A 25,520-nucleotide genomic window follows, 5' to 3' on the forward strand; every position below is an offset into this window, starting at 1 on the left:
GGAAGAAATGGCCCAGGGCAATCAAGCCCGATGTCACGGATCAAGCACCCCGGATGCCCCCCCAGCGACCACGTCTCCTCCACCCACGTGCGGTACCAAAACGCTGCTGTTCCCGTAAACTGTGTATTATCACACCGATCCTAGGAATTACCACCCAGTCCAATAGCCAAAACCATTCCACCCCAAAGACACAACAACACGGGACCAAAGACAGTCAAGCCGACCACCGGCCTGACGAAAAGACCTTAACTATATCCCACTGTGTAACCATACTCCCACCACCAGATGATTTCCCTAATTAAGTCAGCATACACCCTTCTGACCACCGCATCATGCTCAAAGCCCCGTAAAAAGGGGGGGGGGGCACATAAGCACAGTTAATCATTGGTATCTCCGTGTGCTTTGAACCTGGAAGCACAACCCTACCGTTGCCACCCTCTCACCAAAAGCCAACTGCACACCACACCCCATCCCCGCTAAACTGCAGACTCAATACAACTCACAAAATGAGAGAACAGAAACTCCCCCTCGACCCGTAATCCAGGGAAACTCAAACACCATATTTCTCCGAAATTGCAGACACCATAATCCAGGGCCAACCGTCAACGTTGCACCCACGAGTGTCTGGTGCCTCCCCGCCATTCAGCCCCAAAGCGCCGCAAAACAACCCCCAAACGGGGCACCGCCCCAGACAATTACCACGTCCTTAAACCATAAGAGCCAGTGCATACCGCACTGGCTACCCCAGCCATCCAGCCCAACATTGCGGGAGGTAATGGCATAGTTGCGACCTACTCACACACTACTTCAAATACCTCACCCGCAGCTGCGCCGCACCACTGTGCACCCGTGATACCTGCCGGTCCCGACCAATACGTAAGACCAAAGGAACCGCCCGGCAATGTACTGCCGGGAGGGGCTGCACCACCGCGTGACAGCCCGCGAAACCCACAACAGGCCCCACAGTCTGTCCACATAATCAACAAATGGAGCAACACCCGCCAGCAGCACTACCTGGCTGGAAACTCCCGCAAGTCGCCAATAGGAGGCCCCCCCCGACACCAATAAGCCACACACTGGATCACCCAACGCAAATGTCACTTATTCCTTGCACCGACACATTACCCGAGCCCCCTACCCGGGGGGCACCAGGAAGAAACACACCAAGACGAACCATATACCCATAAGGCAAAGCCAAGTCAGCTGTACCCAAAAGAAACACCCCAAACCCATCGTAAACGAGAACCACCTACTCTTATTATAAACTCCTGTGGAGCTACTATCAACCGCCATAACGAATGCCGCCCAATACGGACTGCCAACGTTAAGCCGGCAACCCTACTAAGAACCGCATACCAATCCGCGTGTATAAAACTTGTTAAAACTGCCCCCGTGCAGGCACTGCCGACAGACTCCCGTAATCTCCCCATGAACCCCCAAACGGCACGTGAACCCACAAATTCAAGAAGCCAAACTGGACCACAAAACAGTAGCATGATATACACGGGAACCTGATAATGGCCCGTAACTGTACCTCAAACATAGGGCCCCACCTATACAAACCACACACATCGATTTATCCCACACATTCTAACTCTGCAAATACACTCTGGGCATGAAGAAACAGCTTAGCAAGCCCAGGTTGTCCCAGAAACAGAAAATAAGCACTCAACCATCCCGAATATTGGAATAATACCCAACTATGGGAACGAACCCGAACCATAGACCCCAATAACCGGCATTGCGCAACCATAAAACATCCAGCTCCACACAATACATGTACGAAAGATATCGGAAACAAACACTGAAAACCGATTACAGGCAAAGGCAACAAAATCATGACTTTTTTTTTTTTTTATTATTTATCGCCTCTTACTCCTGGCAATAGACGGCTAGCCTGGGCACCGCATACAGGTGACTGGTCAACTTCAAGACCCCCAGAAAGGTGTCGTCCACCGCCGCAAGGAAGGACAGATATCCAAAAACTGCTATCCCCATCATCTCGACCTTAACATCTGGCCGCAACAAAACATGCCGCGCCCCAGTGGACCAGCAAAATACCCCCAGTACTCACACAACACCAGTTGGAGAACCGGGCTAGCCCGATGCCCATAAAACTTAAAGCACCCCTCTTAAAACACAACCACCTCCCCCTTGACCTCTCAAATAGCACACACCCCATGCAATGCTCCAGAGTAAGACGCCGAATGCAAATGCGCCCCCGCATGCCGGGCCACCATGTCAGTGGACTACCATCAAACTCTTATCACATATTATGAACCGAGATAATCCTCTAGCTAAAAGACCCCCATGACCATTCCAGAAACCATGGAATTGCCGTGACCATGGCTATCCACAACCCATTTGTAAGTATTCGTATCCCTGCCTCAATCACCCAGAGAATGCAAGCGCCATTACGCCATCCAGAATAACAAAGTCGTCACCTATAAATAGACACCCTAGCATAGCAAGGCACCCGGGACCACGTAGCCACCACTCACACACAAAATTCAACGCCGTACTCAGGGTCCCCAACCTCCTGCCGAAACTTGCTGACAAACCAACTACCGCCCTAATGCACCCAAAATCATACCTATCGACACCCTTACCACCCACCATAATTCAAGCATTAATACAAGGTTTTAAGTGAGCCGTAACTTACTAGGCTGACTCCATGGGATCCCACGGAACAGCCGTCACATGTCCTCCGCGTCGAGCACCGCCATCTTCTCCACGGGTAAACGCAGGTTGCAGCCCTCCAGGGCCGCAACGCAACCGGCCGGACTGGCCGGCCAGCCGGGGACGCTTGTCAAGTAGTCACCGGCTCGGAGCCACAACTTAGGGGGGGGTGGTGCGCTCCAGCCGCACATCCGCCAGCTGGAACCCGTGCTGCCACCCAGCCGCTGACCAGACCCTACGCGGCCGCGCAGGCCGCACTCCTGGCATATGCAGACGATCGCATGACAAGCCCAGCTCTGGGTCAGCCCTGTCGTTTGCTGACCCCCCGAGTCAGCGCTAGATGTGCCGCCACTGCCTGCTGGACCCCGTTCAGGCTGTTCCACCTAGATCCCTGGCAGTAGTAGCCGACCGAGATGCCAGGGGCATGTGACTGCGCCGCCAGACCCCGCACCGCGCCATGGGTCACGTGGCCGCGCCGCCCAGGTATCACGCTGACCCCCGCACCGTACTGATCTGAGGCTGTCAGGGCCAGTGATGTCACTTACCACTGCCCGCACCGCTGCTGGACGGTCGTCTGGGTCTGCGAAATCCTCCCCGCATCCTGCTCTGCAGCCGCCGCCGATCGCTGCAGGATTCATTGCCGACACTTCCGGGTCAGCTGACACCAGCGCCGAAGCACGTGACCGCATCGCCAGACCACGTGACCGCGTCGGGTCACGTGGCCGCGACGCGCGCGTCACCAGTGCGCGCCGCAACCCGGACGTGGAGGAGAGGCCGGTCACGTCACACCGCCCCGCTGCCGACATCTGATGCAGGTCACTGCGACGTCTTCCACTGGGACCGCAAGTGACCGCGCCGCCAGCCCACGTAACCGCGCCGCCTGCCCACGTGTCACCGCCGACCCACGTGACACTGCCGACCCACGTGACACCGCCGACCCACGTGACCGCGGCGGGTCAGGCGAGCGCGGCGGGTCAGGCGAGCGCGGCGGGTCAGGCGAGCTCGGCGAGCAAGTGAGCGCGGCGGGCCACGCAGCCGCGACGCGCGCATCACACTGCGCCCCGCGAACCGGAAGTGGAGGGGAGGCCGGCCATGTCACTCACCGCCCCGCTGCCTTGATGCCCGTGGCCCGACTTCCGGCCCAGGCCCCGCTTTGTCCCGCTTCTTTAATCTGCCGCCGCTGCCGTGGGTCTTCCGCTGGGGCGTCTCCGGGCTGAGGCGCTAAGGAAACCGCGGTCTTCACTGCCGCTTCGGAGGCAGGGGGGTCCCCATCTGCAGAGCCGCCGACTTCGCCGGGCCATCGCTGCAGCTGCTCCTCCTCCTCTTCATCTGTACCCCGAAGCCCTCAATTTTCAGGATCCAAGCGAATCAGCAACAATTCAAGACGTCTTCCAGGTAGTGAATGACCTCCCACCTCCTAATCTAGCCCTGTATATACTCCCCTACACTAGCAACCCCCTGACCAATTACATGGCCCCACAGCCCTATAACTCCACCTCCCACTTTTCCCGCACAAAATACCCTGTACCTTAACCCCTTGCTAACCCTCAGGCCTAGCATCCCTCCTCAGTCATGTTGCCCTCCCTTGAGCCCTTTCAGGGCAGGCGTCCGGGCTTTTCTTTATTAATGAGGTTTTCCTATTAAAAATGTTGATTGACACTTTAGTCAAAACTGAATAAATGATTAGTTGAATTATCCAAAAACCTACATGTGCCTAGATATTGCTGTGATATTTTTGTTACGGCGCCTCGGACCATTTTGAATTTCAGGGTACAGCCCCATTTATTCGATTAGATGTCTCACTTTGTTTTCAAGGGGTTGTCCACTACTAGGACAGCCCCTTCTGATTCCACGTTTCCCCCAGGTAAAATAATAAGGCCTATCTATCTATCCCGAAGCTCTCATGGGGTTGAGACGTCACGCGAGCCACACATCCAAATAAACACCAACTTCCATTTCCCCCGCCTTCAGACCAAACGAGTTAATCAACAGGAAGTGACGCTGCGGCTGCACTCACTTCCTGTTGATTGTTCATTTGGTCCGAAGGCGGGGACGAAGGAAGCCGGCGCTGATTGGAAGCAGGGCTCGCACGATTTCACAACCCCATGTGAGCCCTGGCACCATGATCGCAACCACTGCTCGAAAAGTGCCGGGTATAGAAGATCAGTATAGGCTTTATTATTTTACCTGGAGAAACAGTGGAATTAGAAGAGTTTGTCATAGTAGTGGACAATTCCTTTAATGACTTTGGATTGCTCCTACTCATCCAATGATTGAGTTTTTTTATTTTTTGTGACACATTGTACTTTACTTTAAAGGATACAGGCTGCTTTATCACAGCCAAGTATGTATTTCTCTAAAATACTGCAGTCTGCACCTTAGCTTTCCCTTACACCAATGTATGTTATACTCTAAGTATTATTTTCATTTTTTACCCACGATCACGATAATCCGCACCATCAATACTAAAAGCTAGAACACTCGCTCCCATCGTTTGTGCGTCACGGGCAAAATTGCTGCCCATGGCGCACAACATCGCGCGGACCCGTCACAGATACTTACCTGCCTAGCAACGTCGCTGTGTCCGGCGAACCGCCTCCTTTCTAAGGGGGCGGTTTGTTCGGCGTCACAGCGACGTCACTAAGCAGCCGCCCAATAGAAGCGGAGGGGCGGAGATGAGCGACACGTAACATCCCGCCCACCTCCTTCCTTCCTCATTGCCGGCGGCCACAGGTAAGGTGAGGTGTCTCGTTTCTGTGGTGTCACACGTACCGATGTGTGCTGCCGCAGGAACAACGAACAACATCGTACCTGCAGCAGCAACGATAATTGGGAATAGGGGGGCATGTCACCGATTAGCGAATTTGAACGTTTTTGCGACGATTCAAAATAGCTCATAGGTGTCACACACAGCGACAATACTAAAGAGGCCGGATGTGCGTCACAAATTCCGTGACCCCAACGACATCGCTTTAGCGATGTCGCAGCGTGTAAAGCAGCCTTAAGGTTCAGTCTTTAGGCCGCTTTACACGCTACGACATCGCTAAAGCAATGTCGTTGGGGTCACGGAATTTGTGACGCACATCCGGCCTCTTTAGTGATGTCGCTGTGTGTGACACCTATGAGCGATTTTGAATCGTCGCAAAAACGTTCAAAATTGCTAATCGGTGACATCCCCCCCTATTCCCAATTATCGTTGCTGCTGCAGGTACGATGCTGTTCGTTGTTCCTGCGGCAGCACACATCGGTACGTGTGACACCGCAGGAACGAGGAACCTCACCTTACCTGCGGCCGCTGGCAATGAGGAAGGAAGGAGGTGGGTGGAATGTTACATCCCGCTCATCTCCGCCCCCTCCGCTTCTATTGGGCGGCCGCTTAGTGACGTCGCTGTGACGCCGAATGAACCGCCCCCTTAGAAAGGAGGCGGTTCGTCCGTCACAGCGACGTCGCTAGGCAGGTAAGTAGTGTGACGGGTCCGCGTGATTTTGTGCGCCACGGACAGCGATTTTCCCGTGATGCACAAACAATGGGGGCAGGTACGCACGCGAGCAATCTCGCTAGCAAGATCGCAGAGTGTAAAGCGGCCTTTAGTGTTCAGTGTTCAATATCCGGGGATGTTACGTCCCGCACCTGGGTATTATACCATTATATATATACTATATGCTATTATGCTGCGGTGATAAAAGCCGCACATTTTTACAAATCCCCAAATAAACCAGAATGAAAACAATGATGAGGACGTAGTTGTCACTAAATGGAAACATTATTGATGTGCTCACAGCCTGATCACAGAGGTTGTTACAGTGTGTCAGTGCAGGCAATGCTCTGCGAGCGAAACTGCGCAGCACAAATCTTCCTACAGAGCTGATAGCTTTTACATGAGCCCCTACACTAGCAAATATGAGGACTAGAATAGGACAAAAAGGAAATGGAACATTCGCATACATGGACCTCTCATATATGATATATCCTACAGGTAGAAGAGAAGACTGGGTTTATGCCGCGCTAAAAACCACTGATGCGTGTAAATTAAAAGATTTTCTTTTTATTGTACAATTTCTACGCGTTTCAGAGACATCCGTCTCCTTCCTCAGGAAAAGAAATCATATTACAGCAAGGCCGCTTGGACCTATATATAAGGAGCAAACAGCCATGTATGCATTAAGGACTGCCTGTATGACTCAGAGCTGATGACTCAGAGCCACATGGTAAAGAAAACAAAAAAAAAAAGGAAGAGAAGAAAAAGAGGAAAAAAAAAAAAAAAAGGAAAGATGGAACAATCGTGAATAACAGAAAAAAAAGTGTCTGAAACAGCATGATCCCAAGAAACATGGATAATTCCAACAAAGGGAATACTGAAAAAATAAATAAATGAATGAATAAAGACATGAAAACACTTGTTCCTTGTGTTATTTAATAAAGTCAGGGGGAAGGGATGTGAGGGATGTGTTTAAGATGGTGTGCAAACCCATGGAGTATATAGGTGAATATACTGGTGTTCAGTCCTCTACTCTACATGGGGATACAGAGAATGTGAGTGAAAATTCAAAACAATGTGTAAAAAAGTATATACATAATATATATATATATATATATATATATATATATATACACACATATACATATATATATACATACATACACACATATACATATACACATATATATATATATACATATACACATATATATATATATATATATATATATATATATATATATATATATATATATATATATATATATATATATATATATATATATATATATATATATATATATATATATATATATATATATATATATATATATATATATATATATATATTAGATAGAACTACATATGGGGATACAGTGACCGTGAGTGAATATCCAGAGGGACGTGAAAAAAATCTTTTTATATTTATTTATTTATATATATAAAACTATAAAGAATAAACTAGAAAAATTTTTTTTTTTCTTTCTGCACTCACTTCCTATCGGAGTATGTCTCCTTTACAAAAATAGAATGCATACTAAGCATTAGAAAGTAAAAATCCCCGGACGTTATTTTTATATATAAATGTCCCCCCTCTTTTTAGTGGTTTCCTCACTGAGGCCGCTTTTTTTGTCATTGTCAGACATTATAAAATTTTTAATCAAAATAATTTTCAATCGCAGTGTCCTTGCAGTTCTATTCCTCATTCTATATAGTTTTATATATATAAATAAATAAATAAATATAAAAAGATTTTTTTCACGTCCCTCTGGATATTCACTCACGGTCGCTGTATCCCCATATGTAGTTCTATCAGTTCTATCTAATAAATAAATAAATAAATAAATAAATAAATATATATATATATATATATATATATATATATATATATATATATATATATATATATATATATATATATATATATATATATATATATATATATATATATATATATATATATATATATATATATATATATATATATATATATATATATATATATATATATATATATATATATATATATATATATATATATATATATATATATATATATATACACACACACACACACTTTTTTACACATTGTTTTGAATTTTAACTCACAATCTCTGTATCCCCATGTAGAGTAGAGGACTAAACATCAGTATATTCACCTATGACTCCATGGGTTTGCACACCATCTTAAACACATCCCTCACACCCCTTCCCCCTGACTTTATTAAATAACACGAGGAACAAGTGTTTTCATGTCTTTATTCATTCATTTATTTATTTTTTATTTTTTCAGTATTCCCTTTGTTGGAATTATTATTATTCTTGGGATCATGCTGTTTCAGACACTTTTTTCTGTTATTCACGATTGTTCCATCTTTCCTTTTTTTTTTTTCTCTTCCTTTTTTTTTTTTTTTTTTTCTTCTTTACCATGTGGCTCTGAGTCATACAGGCAGTCTTTAATGCATACATGGCTGTTTGCTCCTTATATATAGGTCCAAGCGGCCTTGCTAAAATATGATTTCTTTTCCTGAGGAAGGAGACTGATGTCTCTGAAACGCGTAGAAATTGTCCAATAAAAAGGAAATCTTTTAATTTACACGCATCAGTGGTTTTTAGCGCGGCATAAACCCGGTCTTCTCTTCTACCTGTGTGATACAAAATTACTCTCCCGGGGCTGCAGCTAAACCACCGGGCACTCACAGGTTATCATAAGGGGTTGTGACTGGCTTAACCTCACCAGGTGAGTGCTTCTTTGTCTTGTCTGTCCACCCTCATACCGGGTAAGACCCTATTGCGCTTTTTTTCCCCCTACAGTTATATGATATATCCTGACACCCACCAGAAATTGTGAAAGTGACGGCATCATGGTTTACATTTTAACTGAATTTGGTTTTCCCATTTCTCAGGTTTAGTTGATCACTCTGTGTTATATGGATTGTACGATGTTATCAGAATTTGTTTCTCTCTACAGCCGCGTTAGCCGGTATGGCAACATATGAAGGTGACCTTAATGGAGACCAAATACCAAACTCCAAGTTTTAAATATATTTTGGAATATACAGTATGAGTGATTCATGGTTGTCAGTTTCTCAGGTTTAGTTGATCTCTGTGTTATATGGATTGTGCAATATCAGAATTTGTTTCTCTCTACAGACGAGTATTACGACGATAGTACACAACAGCCAGGTAAGCTTGATAGTGTCCAAATACTGAACTCTTAGTTATAAATATATTTTAGATTTATATGAATGGTCAATGGCTGTCACAGGTCTATGTTTTAGTTGACCACTGTGTGTTATCTAATATATAAAGCTGTGTGTGTGTGTGTGTGTGTGTGTGTGTGTGTGTGTGTGTGTGTGTGTGTGTGTGTGTGTGTGTGTGTGTCCGCTAAAGGAATCTTCACCGTCGCATTTACAATCACGAAATTTTGCACAGATACCCCATGTGACTCAGGGAACGTCATGGATATGTTTTGATGAGAAAATTTAACCCCACGCTTTACAATTACTCTCCAAAAAACCTGCCTCCATTAAAGTGAATGGAGCTGCGAGCTACAGGTTATTAATAGGAGCTCTGATTGGTTGCTTTAGGCATTGAAGGATATTATTAGTATAAGAAGCTTACAGTTAGGTCCAGAAATATTTGGACAGTGACACAATTTTCGCGAGTTGGGCTCTGCATGCCACCACATTGGATTTGAAATGAAACCTCTACAACAGAATTCAAGTGCAGATTGTAACGTTTAATTTGAAGGTTTGAACAAAAATATCTGATAGAAATTGTAGGAATTGTACACATTTCTTTACAAACACTCCACATTTTAGGAGGTCAAAAGTAATTGGACAAATAAACCAAACCCAAACAAAATATTTTTTTTTTCAATATTTTGTTGCGAATCCTTTGGAGGAAATCACTGCCTTAAGTCTGGAACCCATGGACATCACCAAACGCTGGGTTTCCTCCTTCTTAATGCTTTGCCAGGCCTTTACAGCCGCAGCCTTCAGGTCTTGCTTGTTTGTGGGTCTTTCAGTCTTAAGTCTGGATTTGAGCAAGTGAAATGCATGCTCAATTGGGTTAAGATCTGGTGATTGACTTGGCCATTGCAGAATGTTCCACTTTTTTGCACTCATGAACTCCTGGGTAGCTTTGGCTGTATGCTTGGGGTCATTGTCCATCTGTACTATGAAGCGCCGTCCGATCAACTTTGCGGCATTTGGCTGAATCTGGGCTGAGAGTATATCCCGGTACACTTCAGAATTCATCCGGCTACTCTTGTCTGCTATTATGTCATCAATAAACACAAGTGACCCAGTGCCATTGAAAGCCATGCATGCCCATGCCATCACGTTGCCTCCACCATGTTTTACAGAGGATGTGGTGTGCCTTGGATCATGTGCCGTTCCCTTTCTTCTCCAAACTTTTTTCTTCCCATCATTCTGGTACAGGTTGATCTTGGTCTCATCTGTCCATAGAATACTTTTCCAGAACTGAGCTGGCTTCATGAGGTGTTTTTCAGCAAATTTAACTCTGGCCTGTCTATTTTTGGAATTGATGAATGGTTTGCATCTAGATGTGAACCCTTTGTATTTACTTTCATGGAGTCTTCTCTTTACTGTTGACTTAGAGACAGATACACCTACTTCACTGAGAGTGTTCTGGACTTCAGTTGATGTTGTGAACGGGTTCTTCTTCACCAAAGAAAGTATGCGGCGATCATCCACCACTGTTGTCATCCGTGGACGCCCAGACCTTTTTGAGTTCCCAAGCTCACCAGTCAATTCCTTTTTTCTCAGAATGTACCCGACTGTTGATTTTGCTACTCCAAGCATGTCTGCTATCTCTCTGATGGATTTTTTTCTTTTTTTTCAGCCTCAGGATGTTCTGCTTCACCTCAATTGAGAGTTCCTTAGACCGCATGTTGTCTGGTCACAGCAACAGCTTCCAAATTCAAAACCACACACCTGTAATCAACCCCAGACCTTTTAACTACTTCATTGATTACAGGTTAACGAGGGAGACGCCTTCAGAGTTAATTGCAGCCCTTAGAGTCCCTTGTCCAATTACTTTTGGTCCCTTGAAAAAGAGGAGGCTATGCATTACAGAGCTATGATTCCTAAACCCTTTCTCCGATTTGGATGTGAAAACTCTCATATTGCAGCTGGGAGTGTGCACTTTCAGCCCATATTATATATATAATTGTATTTCTGAACATGTTTTTGTAAACAGCTAAAATAACAAAACTTGTGTCATTGTCCAAATATTTCTGGACCTAACTGTATGTGTGAGGTAATATGATGTCAGTGGAGAGACAGAGAGAGTGAGAGAGAGAGACAGGGAAAGAGACAGAGAGATAGAGACAGACATAGGCACAGACAGACAGCAAAAGAGACAGGAAGACAGGGAAAGAGAGAGAGGCAGACAGGGAAAGAGGCAGACAGGGAAAGAGAAAGACAGAGAGACAGACAAAGGCACACAGGGAAAGAGACAGACAGTTAAAGAGACAAAAAGAGGGAAAGGGATCGATAAAGGCATACAGGGACAGAGACAGAGAAACAGACAGACGGAGAGATAGAGAAATAGACAAGGAAAGAGACAGACACACAGAGACAAACACAAAGAGACAGACAAACACAGACAGACACAGAGAGAGACTGACACAGAGACAGACAGACAAGACACACAGAGAAAGAAAGAGACAGACAGAGAGAGACAGAAACAGACAAAGAGATATAGAGACAGACAGGGAAAGAGACAAACTGAGGCAGAAAGGCCAAGAGACAGACAGAGAGACAAACAAACAGACAAATAGATACAGAGACAGACAAAGAAAGAGACAGACACACACAGAGACAGACAGACAGAAAGAGACAGACAGACAAAGAGAAAGACAGATAGACAGAGACTGTGAGAGAGACTGTTACTATCCCGGGCAACATCGGGCACTACAGCTAGTTTCATATATAACTTTGGATTAACTATGGATTGCACGATGTCAGAATTTTTTTTCCGCTACAGTTAAGCAAAGCGCTGTTGAACCCCCGAGTGGTGAGTTTGAGGGGGTCCAACTACTGAACACAGAGGTTTTAGAGATACTAGGAATAATTTATCATATCTCGCCTCAGAGTTTCAAATTCAATAATCAAAAGTACACACAAAATGGTATCTGCACCCCAAAAACGCTCAATTGCAATGAAATAGTTGCAAGTGTGCAATATGCACCCCTGTAATGAAATATAATTATCATAAATATAAGAAAGAAACTGACCACAACCCCCCTCTTCAGCGCTTTTTACCAATTAACTGATATAATAAGTTAAGGGAATGCAAAACAAATAGTATAATGTTTGAAATCCAACAGGTAGTGGGTGTGTGCCGCCCCCACGCCTGTAGCAGCCGGGCTGCTCGGATCCGGACCCTTTGCGTGGCTCGAGGGATCCTCCGGACCCGGGGGTCACGCGAACATGCCAAATGAAAAGGGGGACGTAGTTGTACGGGCTTGGCCGTATTCAGTTCGTGACGCCACCCACGGTGTGTGGTGAAGTGTGGCACCATCGCTGCTGTTGCGGGTCACCCGGGGGAGATGTAATGGCAGCTGGATGATGTTAACCCCTCCGTGGGTAGGGATGGTTGCCCCAGGACCCAGTGACTCCATGCAGGTGATGGCGGTGGCAGGGGCCGGCGCGCCCGGACATACCAAGGGAGGTTTGGTTACTCACGGTTGAACAAATCACACGAGTCTTTTGGTAAACCAAGGTGCTGGTGGCCGGCCGCCACGGCCGGTTGTACTCCGGTCCCCCACCCGGGCTGGTGGTCGCCGTCTTTTCCCCTCTGCACTGTTTGTTTTCGCGTTGGACTTCCCGATATGGAACACGGGAGTCCGCTCCCGGCTTGTTGTGTCCCTGAGGAGCCGTGCCCGCTGACACTGACCCGTGGGATCTCCTGGGCCCTGGTGGTTGCCCTATCCCTCTCTGTGGGTGGTTGTCTGCTTTTGGGACTTTGGTTGGAACCGGACCTAAAATCCTGCCCTCAATTGGTTAATTAGCTAGGCCGTTGGTTCCGGTCCTGGCTTTAGGGTCCAAGTACCCCCTCTGTGCACGTTTTCCGGGTCCGTTCTCTGGTGTCAGTACCGGCGGGCTACAACCCTGTCCCGGTCCACCTCGGAACTCCGGCTGCCGTCTTCCCGTCGCCTGCTGACGGAGACCACCGTCTGCCACCTAGCCAAGGCACCAGGGCTCCAACCCTGGCGCCAGTCAACTTGAGCTTCACCTCCGCTGGAGCTACACCTAGCCCCAGCCTCCACTCCTCTCAGCTTGAACTTCAGACTTCAACTGTGTGTTTTCCCGCCCCGGGCTGTCTAGACCCCTAGGTGGCGTTCCCTAACTGCCTGGTCCCGCCCACTGGTGTGCCTGTCTTGCCCTGAGGGGGGGGTAACTAGGGTTTCAGGTCGGCTGAGTGTAACCCTGTGAGGGATGGTATTATGCAGGGGCCTAATGTGTGACTACCTGGTTCTGCCAGGGAGTCACAGGTGCACGTATTGGGATGTTATTAAAGATCCTAAGGATTATATCATGAATTGTTTAAAAAGAGTAAAGGCCACTTTACACACAGAGATAAATCTTTGGCAGATCTGTGGTTGCAGTGAAATCATGGACATAGTGTTCCATTAGAACACAGCCACAAACCTGGCACTGATTGTCCACAATTTCACTGCAACCACAGATCTGCCAAAGATTTAACTCTGTGTAAAGTGGCCTTAACACTTAATTGATTGCAAGGGGTCATCAGGATACTAATGAACACTAGGAAGGAGCAACACATCCGTGAATAGGGTATATTGGGCTGACCTTGCTACCTCTGTTCTGGACTAGCGGTGAATCAGGAGCTTAACTGGTATTAGATGTCGGTGGTACAGGCGTGGCTTATGGGTCTATCCCGTATGCTGAGAGGTTCATGCACCTTCTTCTGCACGTGCGATGCCGCAACTAGGACACCTTGGAATTGCAGCTCTGTTCAATGTGTTTATGTGACGCCCTGGCAAGGCCAGGTTGTCACAGAAAGAGTTAATCCTCCTTGGTAATCTGATCTCACACCGGTGCAGCAGGACAAACCACATCCCCCAGGGTAAGAGAAAAGCAGAGCAGAGGGGAGGGGCTGGAGCAGAGTGTGTGGAGAGACAGAGAGAAGAGGAGTCTGGAGTTGTAGCTCCCAGGCTGATAGTGAAGCGTGCTCCGAGAGGGCCGGGACAGGCTGCAGTGAGGAAGGGGCCAGAGGTAGCCGGAGCAGGGTAGTGGCCCGACGGTACCTAGGGTGACCCGGATCACTGCAGGGGAGTGGATTCCCCGTTCCCGGCTGAGGAGAAAGAGGAAGAGAGTGGAGAGAAAGGCACCTGGCTGCAGGGAAAGAACAGGAGCTGCTGCACCGTGTGTGGGACACTAACACCCCCGTACCGAAGGCTGCGGACACCGGCAATTCAAAGTTACCAGTGACTCTGTGTGAAATACTTGTGAGTACGCCCGTGCCCTCAGGCACCGCACCACAGCACTGCGCCCTGCTCCCTGCTTATCCCCGAACGGGCGCCGGGACCAACTGCCCCTACCCATGGAGGGGTTAACATCTTAAGCTGCATCCCAACACCGTTCCCGGGAGTCCCGCACCTTCATCGCAACGGTGGTGTCCACAATCACCACAACCGTGGGTGGCGTCACGGACAATCTCCCTTAACAAAACCCCTTTTACTGTGGAGCCTGGGATCACAGACCGGGTCACGCTACCGTGATACCCACAGAAGTGACTCCGTGGCCCGGATCTGAGTAACCCCTGGTCCCCGGGCGACACATTTACATCCAGCAGCTTCCAATGCAAATCACCACTGATCGGTACGAGTGCTGCTTGTCGGACTCCCATTGAGCTAATATTGATGACTTACCCTACACATAGGTCATAACTATTTTGTGACTCAGGAAACTCTGGTGTATATATACTTAGTTTTTGTTGTTGTTTTTTGCTGCAGGAGCTCTTCAATCATGTTTTTTGAGAATTTCTGGTCCAAAAACTCAACAAAAAAAATAAGTGCAGACGCACTCTAAAGCGCACATACACCTCAATTACATTTACCGAGCTCAGTAGCATTTATAGTTCAGATAAAGAGTACACACAGTGCCCAGATAAATATTCTGCACAGCAATCAGGTAAACAGTAAATACAATTTCCTGATAAATAGTGTGCACAGTGACCAAATAAATAGTATAAACTGCAGCGTTATAAATAACGTATATGTCGCGGGCGGAGGAGGGGACGCCGCGCTCTCCCACTGCTCGGGTCCGGCTGCCGCAGCCTGCTGCTGCTCGGTGGCTCGAGCGATGGGCCGGATCCCGGGGACTCGAGCGGCGCTCCTCGCCCGTGAGTGAAAAGGGGATTGGTTTTGGGATAGTTTATTGTCTGTGACGCCACCCACGGTTGTGGTGATTTGTTAACACCACCGCTGCTCTGTATGGGGATCCCGGGAGCGATGACAGGGAGCAGCTAAGTTGTTGGTTCTCCCCTCCGTGGGTAGGGGGTAGTTGTCCCGGGGCCCAGTGATGAGGTAGGTGATGAGGGATGGTGGGGCCGGTGCAGGGCTTGGTGGGGTGCAGGGACGCGGGGGCAGCGCTGTGCCTTGCGGCACTGTCGTACTCACTCAGCCTGAGACAGGGACACAGTTCTCGGTAAAACACACGGCTGGAAAGACGGTTCCCACGGACAGCTGCAGTTGCTTTTCCCCAGTAGTTGACGGTGACGGTCCCTTTTCCTGCACCTAAGATGATGATGGTAGCGATGGGTTCCCACCGGTAACCCGCTCCCCGACTTGGATATGGGCCGGAGGAGCCCTACTTTGCCCGCAGGCGCTGGCCCTGAGAAACTGGTGCCTTGGCGGTGGCGGTGTCTCTCTCTAATGGTCGAACTGTTGCCTTCAATCGGGACTTGGTTGTTGGGAGACCCAGAGGTCCCCTTCACTGACGGATTTGGCAAATTCACAGCGACTCCTAGCCTTGCCGGGATCCGAAAGGCCCCTGCCAAGGGTGCTGACTGCTCTTCGTATACCGCTCCGGTACCGCCGGGCCACCACCCGTCCACGGTCCTTTCGGCAACCTCCAAGCAGCCTCTCCTGCAGTCACCGCCATCTGCTGACCTTGCTGTTCTCAGTCCGGGGCACACACCCGGACCAACTTCAGGCTTTCTTAACTGTTACTTTTTCTGTCACTACTCTCACTTAGTCTTCCACTTTAACTCCTCTCTCAAGCTCCTCTACCACTTCACTTCCTTCTACTTCCTTCTCCCTAGCTTGACTGCCTGGTTTCCCGCCTCCAGGGCTGTGAACTCCTCGGTGGGCGGAGCCAACCGCCTGGCCCACCCTTTGGTGTGGACATCAGCCCCTGGAAGAAGGCAACAAGGATTTTTGGTTAGCTTTGGTGTTCCTAGCTGGGGTGTAGGGTGTGGTGGTGTTATGACCTGTGACCCCTGGCTTGCCCAGGGCATCACATTCCCCCTTAGCAAAATGCAGACCGTCCGCGGGCTGCCCGTCCAACACCGGTTTTATTTTCTGAAAAGATATAAAAGGTAAACATATACAAATAAAATAACTTCATCCCACATCAGGAGGTTCATTTCTTAAACGTTACGGAACATTAAAACGGTTGCGGCTGCCGCTCTCTCCCACCCAAGTAACCTGGCCCTGATGCTGCCCCTAAAACCCAGACAGCACCCCTTGACCCCAGTCCTGAACCAGTTACCCGAGCGGGATCTGTCCTTCCCCTCCAGAGGGTAGCCAGCGGTTCCTGTGGTGGCTGGGCCCCAGCCTGCTCCACTGCGGGCCCTCCCTCCAACCTGCCTCTCCGGAGGCGGTAACGGTTAGCTGCAACAACATACTTATTTACAAGCCACTAAGTTTGTGGTTGCCCTGCAAGTTCTCGGGCTTGTCCATAGAGAGTTCCCTATGCAGATTTTTTAAGGGTCCCCACGGGGACAACAATGCCGGCAACGGCCGCTTCCAATCACGGTAGACAATCAGGTTACTGTTCGGTAATCATTTTTCCATTTGTCATCATTTCAAAAACTTTCAACTTGTAAACATACTGACTGGTGGTCCCAACGGGGACGGTGCAACGGTGCTCCGCTGCCATTACTCGGAGTCTTCGGCATCACCTGAGGGAGGGGGGCGCAGCCCTCACACGGGACTCCTGGCTGCCCCTCAATTTAGCATCCAGCGCGAACCACCCCCTCTCCCCACAGTGCCGGGTGTATTGGACTATGTCGCCCGGCATCAGGTTACGACCGGGGTGCTCCTCTGGTAGGTGAGCATTCACATCCCGCCGGGCTATAAACACTTCGGCCTCCAAGCCCGGTTCATAAATAAATCCATAGCCCCGGCGGACATCAAACCGCCTCACCTGCCCTTCATACAGCGGGCCCCGGACCCGGAAGGTAGCTTGTCTCAGGCTCTCCTTCTCCCGGATCGTACGGGCCACCATCTCCGCCTTCTTTCTCTTTCACCGATTTCCAGGCCCAGCGGTACCGGCTCCCTGTCCCAGTATGGCGCTGCTGCGAGCTCCGGCGCACGGGTCAGGCCCCGCAAGACCTGTTGGACATTGCCCACTGCTGGTACTCTGGGCGACAGGTCCCGCGGTGACTTGGCCTTAGACGCTGCCTTGCATCGGCAACCCGGCGCAACCTCAGCCGAGGTGTGGGGGACGAGCACAGGGGCTTTCCGCAGCTGGGCCTTCGGCACGGAGCGGGCTGTCGGCTCCGGCTCGGGGATTTTCTCGGGGGACGCCTCCGGTTTGGTTTTCGGGGCTTTCCATGGCAGCACCTCCGGTCGACTATGGGCTCCGGCTACAGGTCGGCCCGCCTGGGCGGGCATGCTGGGTATCGCTACCGGTTGCGGTGGTAGCGGGCCTAGTGGCGGGGTCACAGCTTCCGGGACGGGTGGCGAGGGAGACAGCAGAGTGAGAGGGTTTGGACCGGGTCCCGCAGCCGCGATGACCGGCCCTTCCAGGGCATCGGGGCGTTGGTCACTCACCCTCCCTTCCGCAGCTTCCTCCTCGCGTCTCCGCATGGTCGCTATAACCTCCGCCATGTCGGTCTCCCACTCCTCCATGAGGAGCTGCATCTTGACCTGCAGCCTTTGGTAGAGCTGCGCGGTCTGGATCTCCACCCACGCCGTGGTTCCAGGCGCGGGGGCTACGGTGCTTCGGCACGGCATGAACATGTTGCTGGCGGCCTCTCCCAGGAACAAGATGGCTGCAGGATCCTGGCGTCCCTGCTTTTATAGCCGCGCTCACATGCGGCCAGCCGCCATTCCGTCTCCCTCAGCCTCTTTTCGGCCCCTCCTCTATAGGGGCGGGGTTTTGGCCTTCGCGCCTCCGCTACTCGAGAAGACGCTCGAGCGGGAACTTTTCGCGCCAAAGATGGCGACTTCTGAAATTTTCTGGCCGGACACCTCCGGCGGTCACAAGGCGCACCTCTACCCAACGGCAGAGCGGTAAGATCCTGTTCGTGACGCCAAGTTGTCGCGGTCGGAGGAGGGGACGCCGCGCTCTCCCACTGCTCGGGTCCGGCTGCCGCTGCTGCCGCGGCCTGCTGCTGCTCGGTGGCTCGAGCGATGGGCCGGATCCCGGGGACTCGAGCGGCGCTCCTCGCCCGTGAGTGAAAGGGGGTTGGTTTTTGGGATAGTTTATTGTCCGTGACGCCACCCACGGTTGTGGTGATTATGTGACACCACCGCTGCTCTGTATGGGGATCCCGGGAGCGATGACAGGGAGCAGCTAAGTTGTTGGTTCTCCCCTCCGTGGGTAGGGAGTAGTTGTCCCGGGGCCCAGTGATGAGGGATGGTGGGGCCGGTGCAGGGCTTGGTGGGGTGCAGGGACGCGGGGGCAGCGCTGTGCCTTGCGGCACTGTCGTACTCACTCAGCCTGAGACAGGGACACAGTTCTCGGTAAAACACACGGCTGGAAAGACGGTTCCCACGGACGGCTGCAGTTGCTTTTCCCCAGTAGTTGACCGTGACGGTCCCTTTTCCTGCACCTAAGATGATGATGGTAGCGATGGGTTCCCACCGGTAACCCGCTCCCCGACTTGGATATGGGCCGGAGGAGCCCTACTTTGCCCGCAGGCGCTGGCCCTGAGACACTGGTGCCTTGTCGGTGGCGGTGTCTCTCTCTAACGGTCGGACTGTTGCCTTCAATCGGGACTTGGTTGTTGGGAGACCCAGAGGTCCCCTTCACTGACGGATTTGGCAAATTCACGGCGACTCCTAGCCTTGCCGGGATCCGAAAGGCCCCTGCCAATGGTGCTGACTGCTCTTCGTATACCGCTCCGGTACCACCGGGCCACCACCCGTCCACGGTCCTTTCGGCAACCTCCAAGCAGCCTCTCCTGCAGATAGTCACCGCCGTCTGCTGACCTTGCTGTTCTCAGTCCGGGGCACACACCCGGACCAACTTCAGGCTTTCTTAACTGTTACTTTTTCTGTCACTACTCTCACTTAGTCTTCCACTTTAACTCCTCTCTCAAGCTCCTCTACCACTTCACTTCCTTCTACTTCCTTCTCCCTAGCTTGACTGCCTGGTTTCCCGCCTCCCAGGGCTGTGAACTCCTCGGTGGGTGGAGCCAACTGCCTGGCCCACCCCCTGGTGTGGACATCAGCCCCTGGAGGAAGGCAACAAGGATTTTTGGTTAGCTTTGGTGTTCCTAGCTGGGGTGTAGGGTGTGGTGGTGTTATGACCTGTGACCCCTGGCTTTCCCAGGGCGTCACATATACAGTGACCAGATAAATAGTGTACAGTGACAAGATATATAGTATATCATACAGTCATATGATAAAGTTTGGGCACCCCTATTAATGTTAACCTTTTTTCTTTATAACACTTTGGGTTTTTGCAACAGCTATTTCAGTTTCATATATCTAATAACTGATGGACTGAGTAATATTTCTGGATTGAAATGAGGTTTATTGTACTAACAGAAAATGTGCAATCCGCATTTAAACAAAATTTGACCGGTGCAAGAGTATGGGCACCCTTATCAATTTCTTGATTTGAACACTCCTAACTACTTTTTACTGACTTACTAAAGCACTAAATTGGTTTTGTAACCTCATTGAGCTTTGAACTTCAAAGGTAGGTGTATCCAATCATGAGAAAAGGTTTTTAAGGTGGCCACTTGCAAGTTGTTCTTCTATTTGAATCTCCTATGAAGAGTGGCATCATGGGCTCCTCAAAACAACTCCCAAATGATCTGAAAACAAAGATTGTTCAACATAGTTGTTCAGGGGAAGGATACAAAAAGTTGTCTCAGAGATTTAAACTGTCTGTTTCCACTGTGAGGAACATAGGAAATGGAAGAACACAGGTACAGTTCTTGTTAAGCCCACTTTACACGTTTCAATTAGTTGTACAATCGCATTTGCGATGTGACACGCCCAGGTTGCATACGGGATCTTATGAGATTGCACGTAGGTCGTTCATTTGCTGTCACATGTGCGTTAGTAGTCTATGTTAAATTGATCAATTTTATGTGCGATCCTTTAGATCATGTGTTCTGTGACGTATGCATTGGGCACCTTTTTTTTTTTTTTTTTTTATTTATTGACTTGCCAAGCGTGAGTAAAAACGCATCCCTACACATTACAATGTCATCTGCCATTCAGCTCTGCTACATGGCCGCTAACAGCAGACACAGACAGCCATGTAGCAGAGCTGAATGGCAGATGACAGCAGACACAGACAGAGCCGCACTGTCAGAATGAACTCGGGTGAACTTCACCCGACTTCATGGTCATGCTGCGGCTCTGTCTGTGTCGCGTCCTGATTAGCGGTCACCTGTGAAGGACTCACCGGTGACCGCTAAACTCCTGAGTAACTGAATTGAGCAGCCCTCTCTCATATACTCACCGATCCCCGATCTCCGGCGCTGCACGGCATTCACACTGCTCCGGCGGCTTTTACTGTTTTGAAAAAGCCGGCCGCCCATTAAACAATCTCGTATTCCCTGCTTTCCCCGCCCACCGGCGCCTATGATTGGTTACAGTGAGACACGCCCCCACGCTGAGTGACAGCTGTCTCACTGCACCCAATCACAGCAGCCGGTGGGCGTGTCTATACTGTGTAGTGAAATAAATAATTAAATAATTTAAAAAAACGGCGTGCGGTCCCCCCCAATTTTAAAACCAGCCAGATAAAGCCATACGGCTGAAGGCTGGTATTCTCAGGATGGGGAGCCCCACGTTATGGGGAGCCCCCCAGCCTAACAATATTAGCCAACAGCCGCCCAAAATTGCCGCGTACATTATATGCGGCAGTTCTGGGACTGTACCCGGCTCTTCCCGATTTGCCCTGGTGCGTTGGCAAATCGGGGTAATAAGGAGTTATTGGCAGCCCATAGCTGCCAATAAGTCCTAGATTAATCATGTTAAGCGTCTATGAGACACCTTCCATGATTAATCTGTAAGTGACAGTAAATAAACACACACACCCGAAAAATCCTTTATTAGAAATAAAAAACACAAACATATACCCTGGTTAACCACTTTAATCAGCCCCAAAAAGCCCTCCATGTCCGGCGTAATCCAGGATGGTCCAGCGTCGCTTCCAGCGCTGCTGCATGGAGGTGACCGGAGCTGCAGCAGACACAGCCGCTCCGGTCACCTCCACGCGGCAAATGAAGAGAGCCGCACGATCAGCTGAGCTGTCACTGAGGTTACCCGCGCTCACTGGATCCAGCGGTGGCCGCGGGTAACCTCAGTGACAGCTCAGCTGATCGCGCTACTCACCGCCGCTCCTCTCACCTCCACGCAGCAACTGAGGTGAGTAGCGCAATCAGCTGAGCTGTCACTGAGGTTACCCGCGGCCACCGCTGGATCCAGTGAGCGCGGGTAACCTCAGTGACAGCTCAGCTGATCGCACGGCTGTCTTCATTTGCCGCGTGGAGGTGACCGGAGCGGCTGTGTCTGCTGCAGCTCCGGTCACCTCCATGCAGCAGCGCTGGATGCGACGCTGGACCATCCTGGATTACGCCGGACATGGAGGGCTTTTTGGGGCTGATTAAAGTGGTTAACCAGGGTATATGTTTGTGTTTTTTATTTCTAATAAAGGATTTTTCGGGTGTGTGTGTTTATTTACTGTCACTTACAGATTAATCATGGAAGGTGTCTCATAGACGCTTAACATGATTAATCTAGGACTTATTGGCAGCTATGGGCTGCCAATAACTCCTTATTACCCCGATTTGCCAACGCACCAGGGCAAATCGGGAAGAGCCGGGTACAGTCCCAGAACTGTCGCATATAATGTATGCGGCAATTCTGGGCGGCTGTTGGCTGATATTGTTAGGCTGGGGGGCTCCCCATAACGTGGGGCTCCCCATCCTGAGAATACCAGCCTTCAGCCGTATGGCTTTATCTGGCTGGTTTTAAAATTGGGGGGAACCGCACGCCGTTTTTTTTTAAATTATTTATTTCACTACACAGTATAGACACGCCCACCGGCTGCTGTGATTGCGTGCAGTGTGACACCTGTCACTCAGCGTGGGGGCGTGTCTCACTGTAACCAATCATAGGCGCCGGTGGGCGGGGAAAGCAGGGAATACGAGATTGTTTAATGGGCGGCCGGCTTTTTCAAAACAGTAAAAGCCACCGGAGCAGTGTGAATGCCGTGCAGCGCCGGGGATCGGTGAGTATATGAGAGAGGGGGATAGACTGACATGGACAGAGAGTGAGGGACAGAGATAGTGACCGACTGACAGAGATTAGTGACTGACAGACACTGTGAGGCGCTTCAGAACGCAGCTTTTCAGCTGCGCTCTGAAGCGGACCTTTTTTAAGCTGCGGTGCAGAGCGCACACCTGCGCACATAGCCTCAGACACCAAAATCGTATGAGGGATGTCACACGTTACAATTGACTAGGTTCCTGCAACAAAACGCTCAATTCTAGACAAAGATACGATGTGTTTGCGATCAACGGTTTTGCGTTCAATCCTGATCGCACGTAGATGTCACACGCAGATACCTCACAAACGATGCCGGATGTGCGTCACTTACAACTTGACCCCACCGACGGATTGTGAGATATATTGTAGCGTGTGTAGCGGGCTTAAAGCCCAAAAGTGGCAGGCCAAGAAAAATATCAGAAAGGCAGAGAAGAAGAATGGTGAGAATAGTCAAGGACAATCCACAGACTACCTCCAAAGACCTGCAGCTTCATCTTGCTGCAGATGGTGTCAATGTGCATCGGTCAACAATACAGCACACTTTGCACAAGGAGAAGCTGTATGGGAGAGTGATGTGAAAGAAGCCATTTCTGCAAGCACGCCACAAACAGAGTCGCCTGAGGTATGCAAAAGCACATTTGGACAAGCCAGTTACATTTTGGAAGAAGGTCCTGTGGACTGATGAAACAAAGATTGAGTTGTTTGGTCATACAAAAAGGCGTTATGCATGGAGGCAAAAAAACACGGCATTCCAAGAAAAGCATTTGCTACCCACAGTAAAATTTGGTGGAGGTTCCATCATGCTTTGGGGCTGTGTGGCCAATGCCGGCACCGGGAATCTTGTTAAAGTTGAGAGTCGCATGGATTCAACTCAGTATCAGCAGATTCTTGACAATAATGTGCAAGGATCAGTGACGAAGTTGAAGTTATGCAGGGGACGGATATTTCAGCAAGACAATGATCCAAAACACCGCTCCAAATCTACTCAGGCATTCATGCAGAGGAACAATTACAATGTTCTGGAATGGCCATCCCAGTCCCCAGACCTGAATATCATTGAATATCTGTGGGATAATTTGAAGCGTGCTGTCCATGCTCAGCGACCATCATACTGAACTGGAATTGTTTTGTAAACAGGAATGGTCAAATATACCTTCATCCAGGATCCAGGAACTCATTAAAAGCTACAGGAAGCGACTAGAAGCTGTTATTTTTGCAAAAGGAGGATCTACAAAATATTAAATGTCACTTTTATGTTGAGGTACCCATACTTTTGCACCGGTCAAATTTTGTTTAAATGTGGATTGCACATTTTCTGTTAGTACAATAAACCTCATTTCAATCCAGAAATATTACTCAGTCCATCAGTTATTAGATATATGAAACTGAAATAGCTGCTGCAAAAACCCAAATTGTTATAAAGAAAAAAGGTTAACATTAATAGGGGTGCCCAAACTTTTTCATATGACTGTACATTGTTGCCAAATAAATAGTATGTACAGTGACCCAGTGACCAGATAAGTAGTAAACACAGTGATCAAGTAAGTAGAATACAAAGTGATCAAATATATAGTATACACAGTGATCGCATAAATAATATACTCAGCAGTCAGATAAATAGTATAACCAATAACCAGGTAAATAGTACACATAGTGACCTGAAACAAAGTATACACAGTGACCAAATAGTTTATACAGTGACCAGATAAATAGTATATGTGATCAGATAGTATACACAGTGACCAAATAAATATCATAAACAGCAATGTTATAAATAGTAAACACAGTGACCAGATAAATGGTGTACAGTGACAAGATGTTAATACGATACAATAAAATGTGCAAAATGACTGAATAAAATACAGAATTTATATATTAATGTATATATAAAACATAAATAAACAATACAAGTAAAAAATAGTAATAATAATTGTACTAGACAGGTACAGGTCGGGAAAGCCACAGTGGGACTACAATACTGGAAAATTACACTGTACACAATACTATACAAATTACACTGAGGACACAGAACCAAAAGGGTGGGAAAAAAACATGTATTAAGAAATATGTCGAAAAGAGACTATAAAAAGCCGTAGTAATAAATAATAATAAAAAAAAAAATCATATATCCCAGGTAAAAACCCTGGTAATCACTAGTATAATATGCATGATAGTAATGACCTAGTCATATAGAGATCAATATAGTGCAGCTCAGTAGCATTTAAAAAGTATGACTACTGTGATATACGTAAAACTGGCATATCAAAGATGCAACCTCTAGATGGCAGCCTTGTAAAGGACAAAGTAAGAATCAGCCATACAGTAGTTATAATATCAACTACAAAAAGATCGGTAAAACCTCTAGAGTGGATTTGTAAAGGCCATAATACAGGTTACCCAAGGTGATTTTCAGCATGTTAATTTAACTAAGTTTGGAAAACATTTAAAGTGCTGAGTATAAGAAAGAAGAAGGCTAATGTGCCGAAACGTGCGTCGGGATCAAGGTCAGTGGCACTGCAGTACTTTACCAGGTACCATGCATTAAACATAAGATTATGCACTTAGCACTTTTTATAGTTTCTGTTCTACATATTTATTAATACATGTTGGGTTTTTTCACC

The 25,520-nt window shown here is 48.6% G+C and overlaps 1 protein-coding gene across 3 annotated transcripts in view; it reads left to right on the forward strand.

The window, feature by feature from the left end:
* The window catches only part of LOC142255303 (von Willebrand factor A domain-containing protein 5A-like), a 212,607-nt gene that overhangs the window by 170,826 nt on the left and 16,261 nt on the right, over positions 1–25,520 (forward strand). For 2 of the 3 annotated variants that reach the window (XM_075326844.1, XM_075326853.1), the window contains one exon: positions 9,312–9,344. The exons of the other annotated variant lie outside the window; for it this stretch is intronic. In XM_075326844.1, coding sequence (XP_075182959.1) covers positions 9,312–9,344 — 33 coding nt within the window. The remainder of the gene's footprint in view (positions 1–9,311; positions 9,345–25,520) is intronic. 3 annotated transcript variants of the gene reach the window in all.

The sequence above is a fragment of the Anomaloglossus baeobatrachus genome, chromosome 1 (assembly GCF_048569485.1).
Source record: "Anomaloglossus baeobatrachus isolate aAnoBae1 chromosome 1, aAnoBae1.hap1, whole genome shotgun sequence".
NCBI classification, from domain to species: Eukaryota; Metazoa; Chordata; class Amphibia; order Anura; family Aromobatidae; genus Anomaloglossus; species Anomaloglossus baeobatrachus.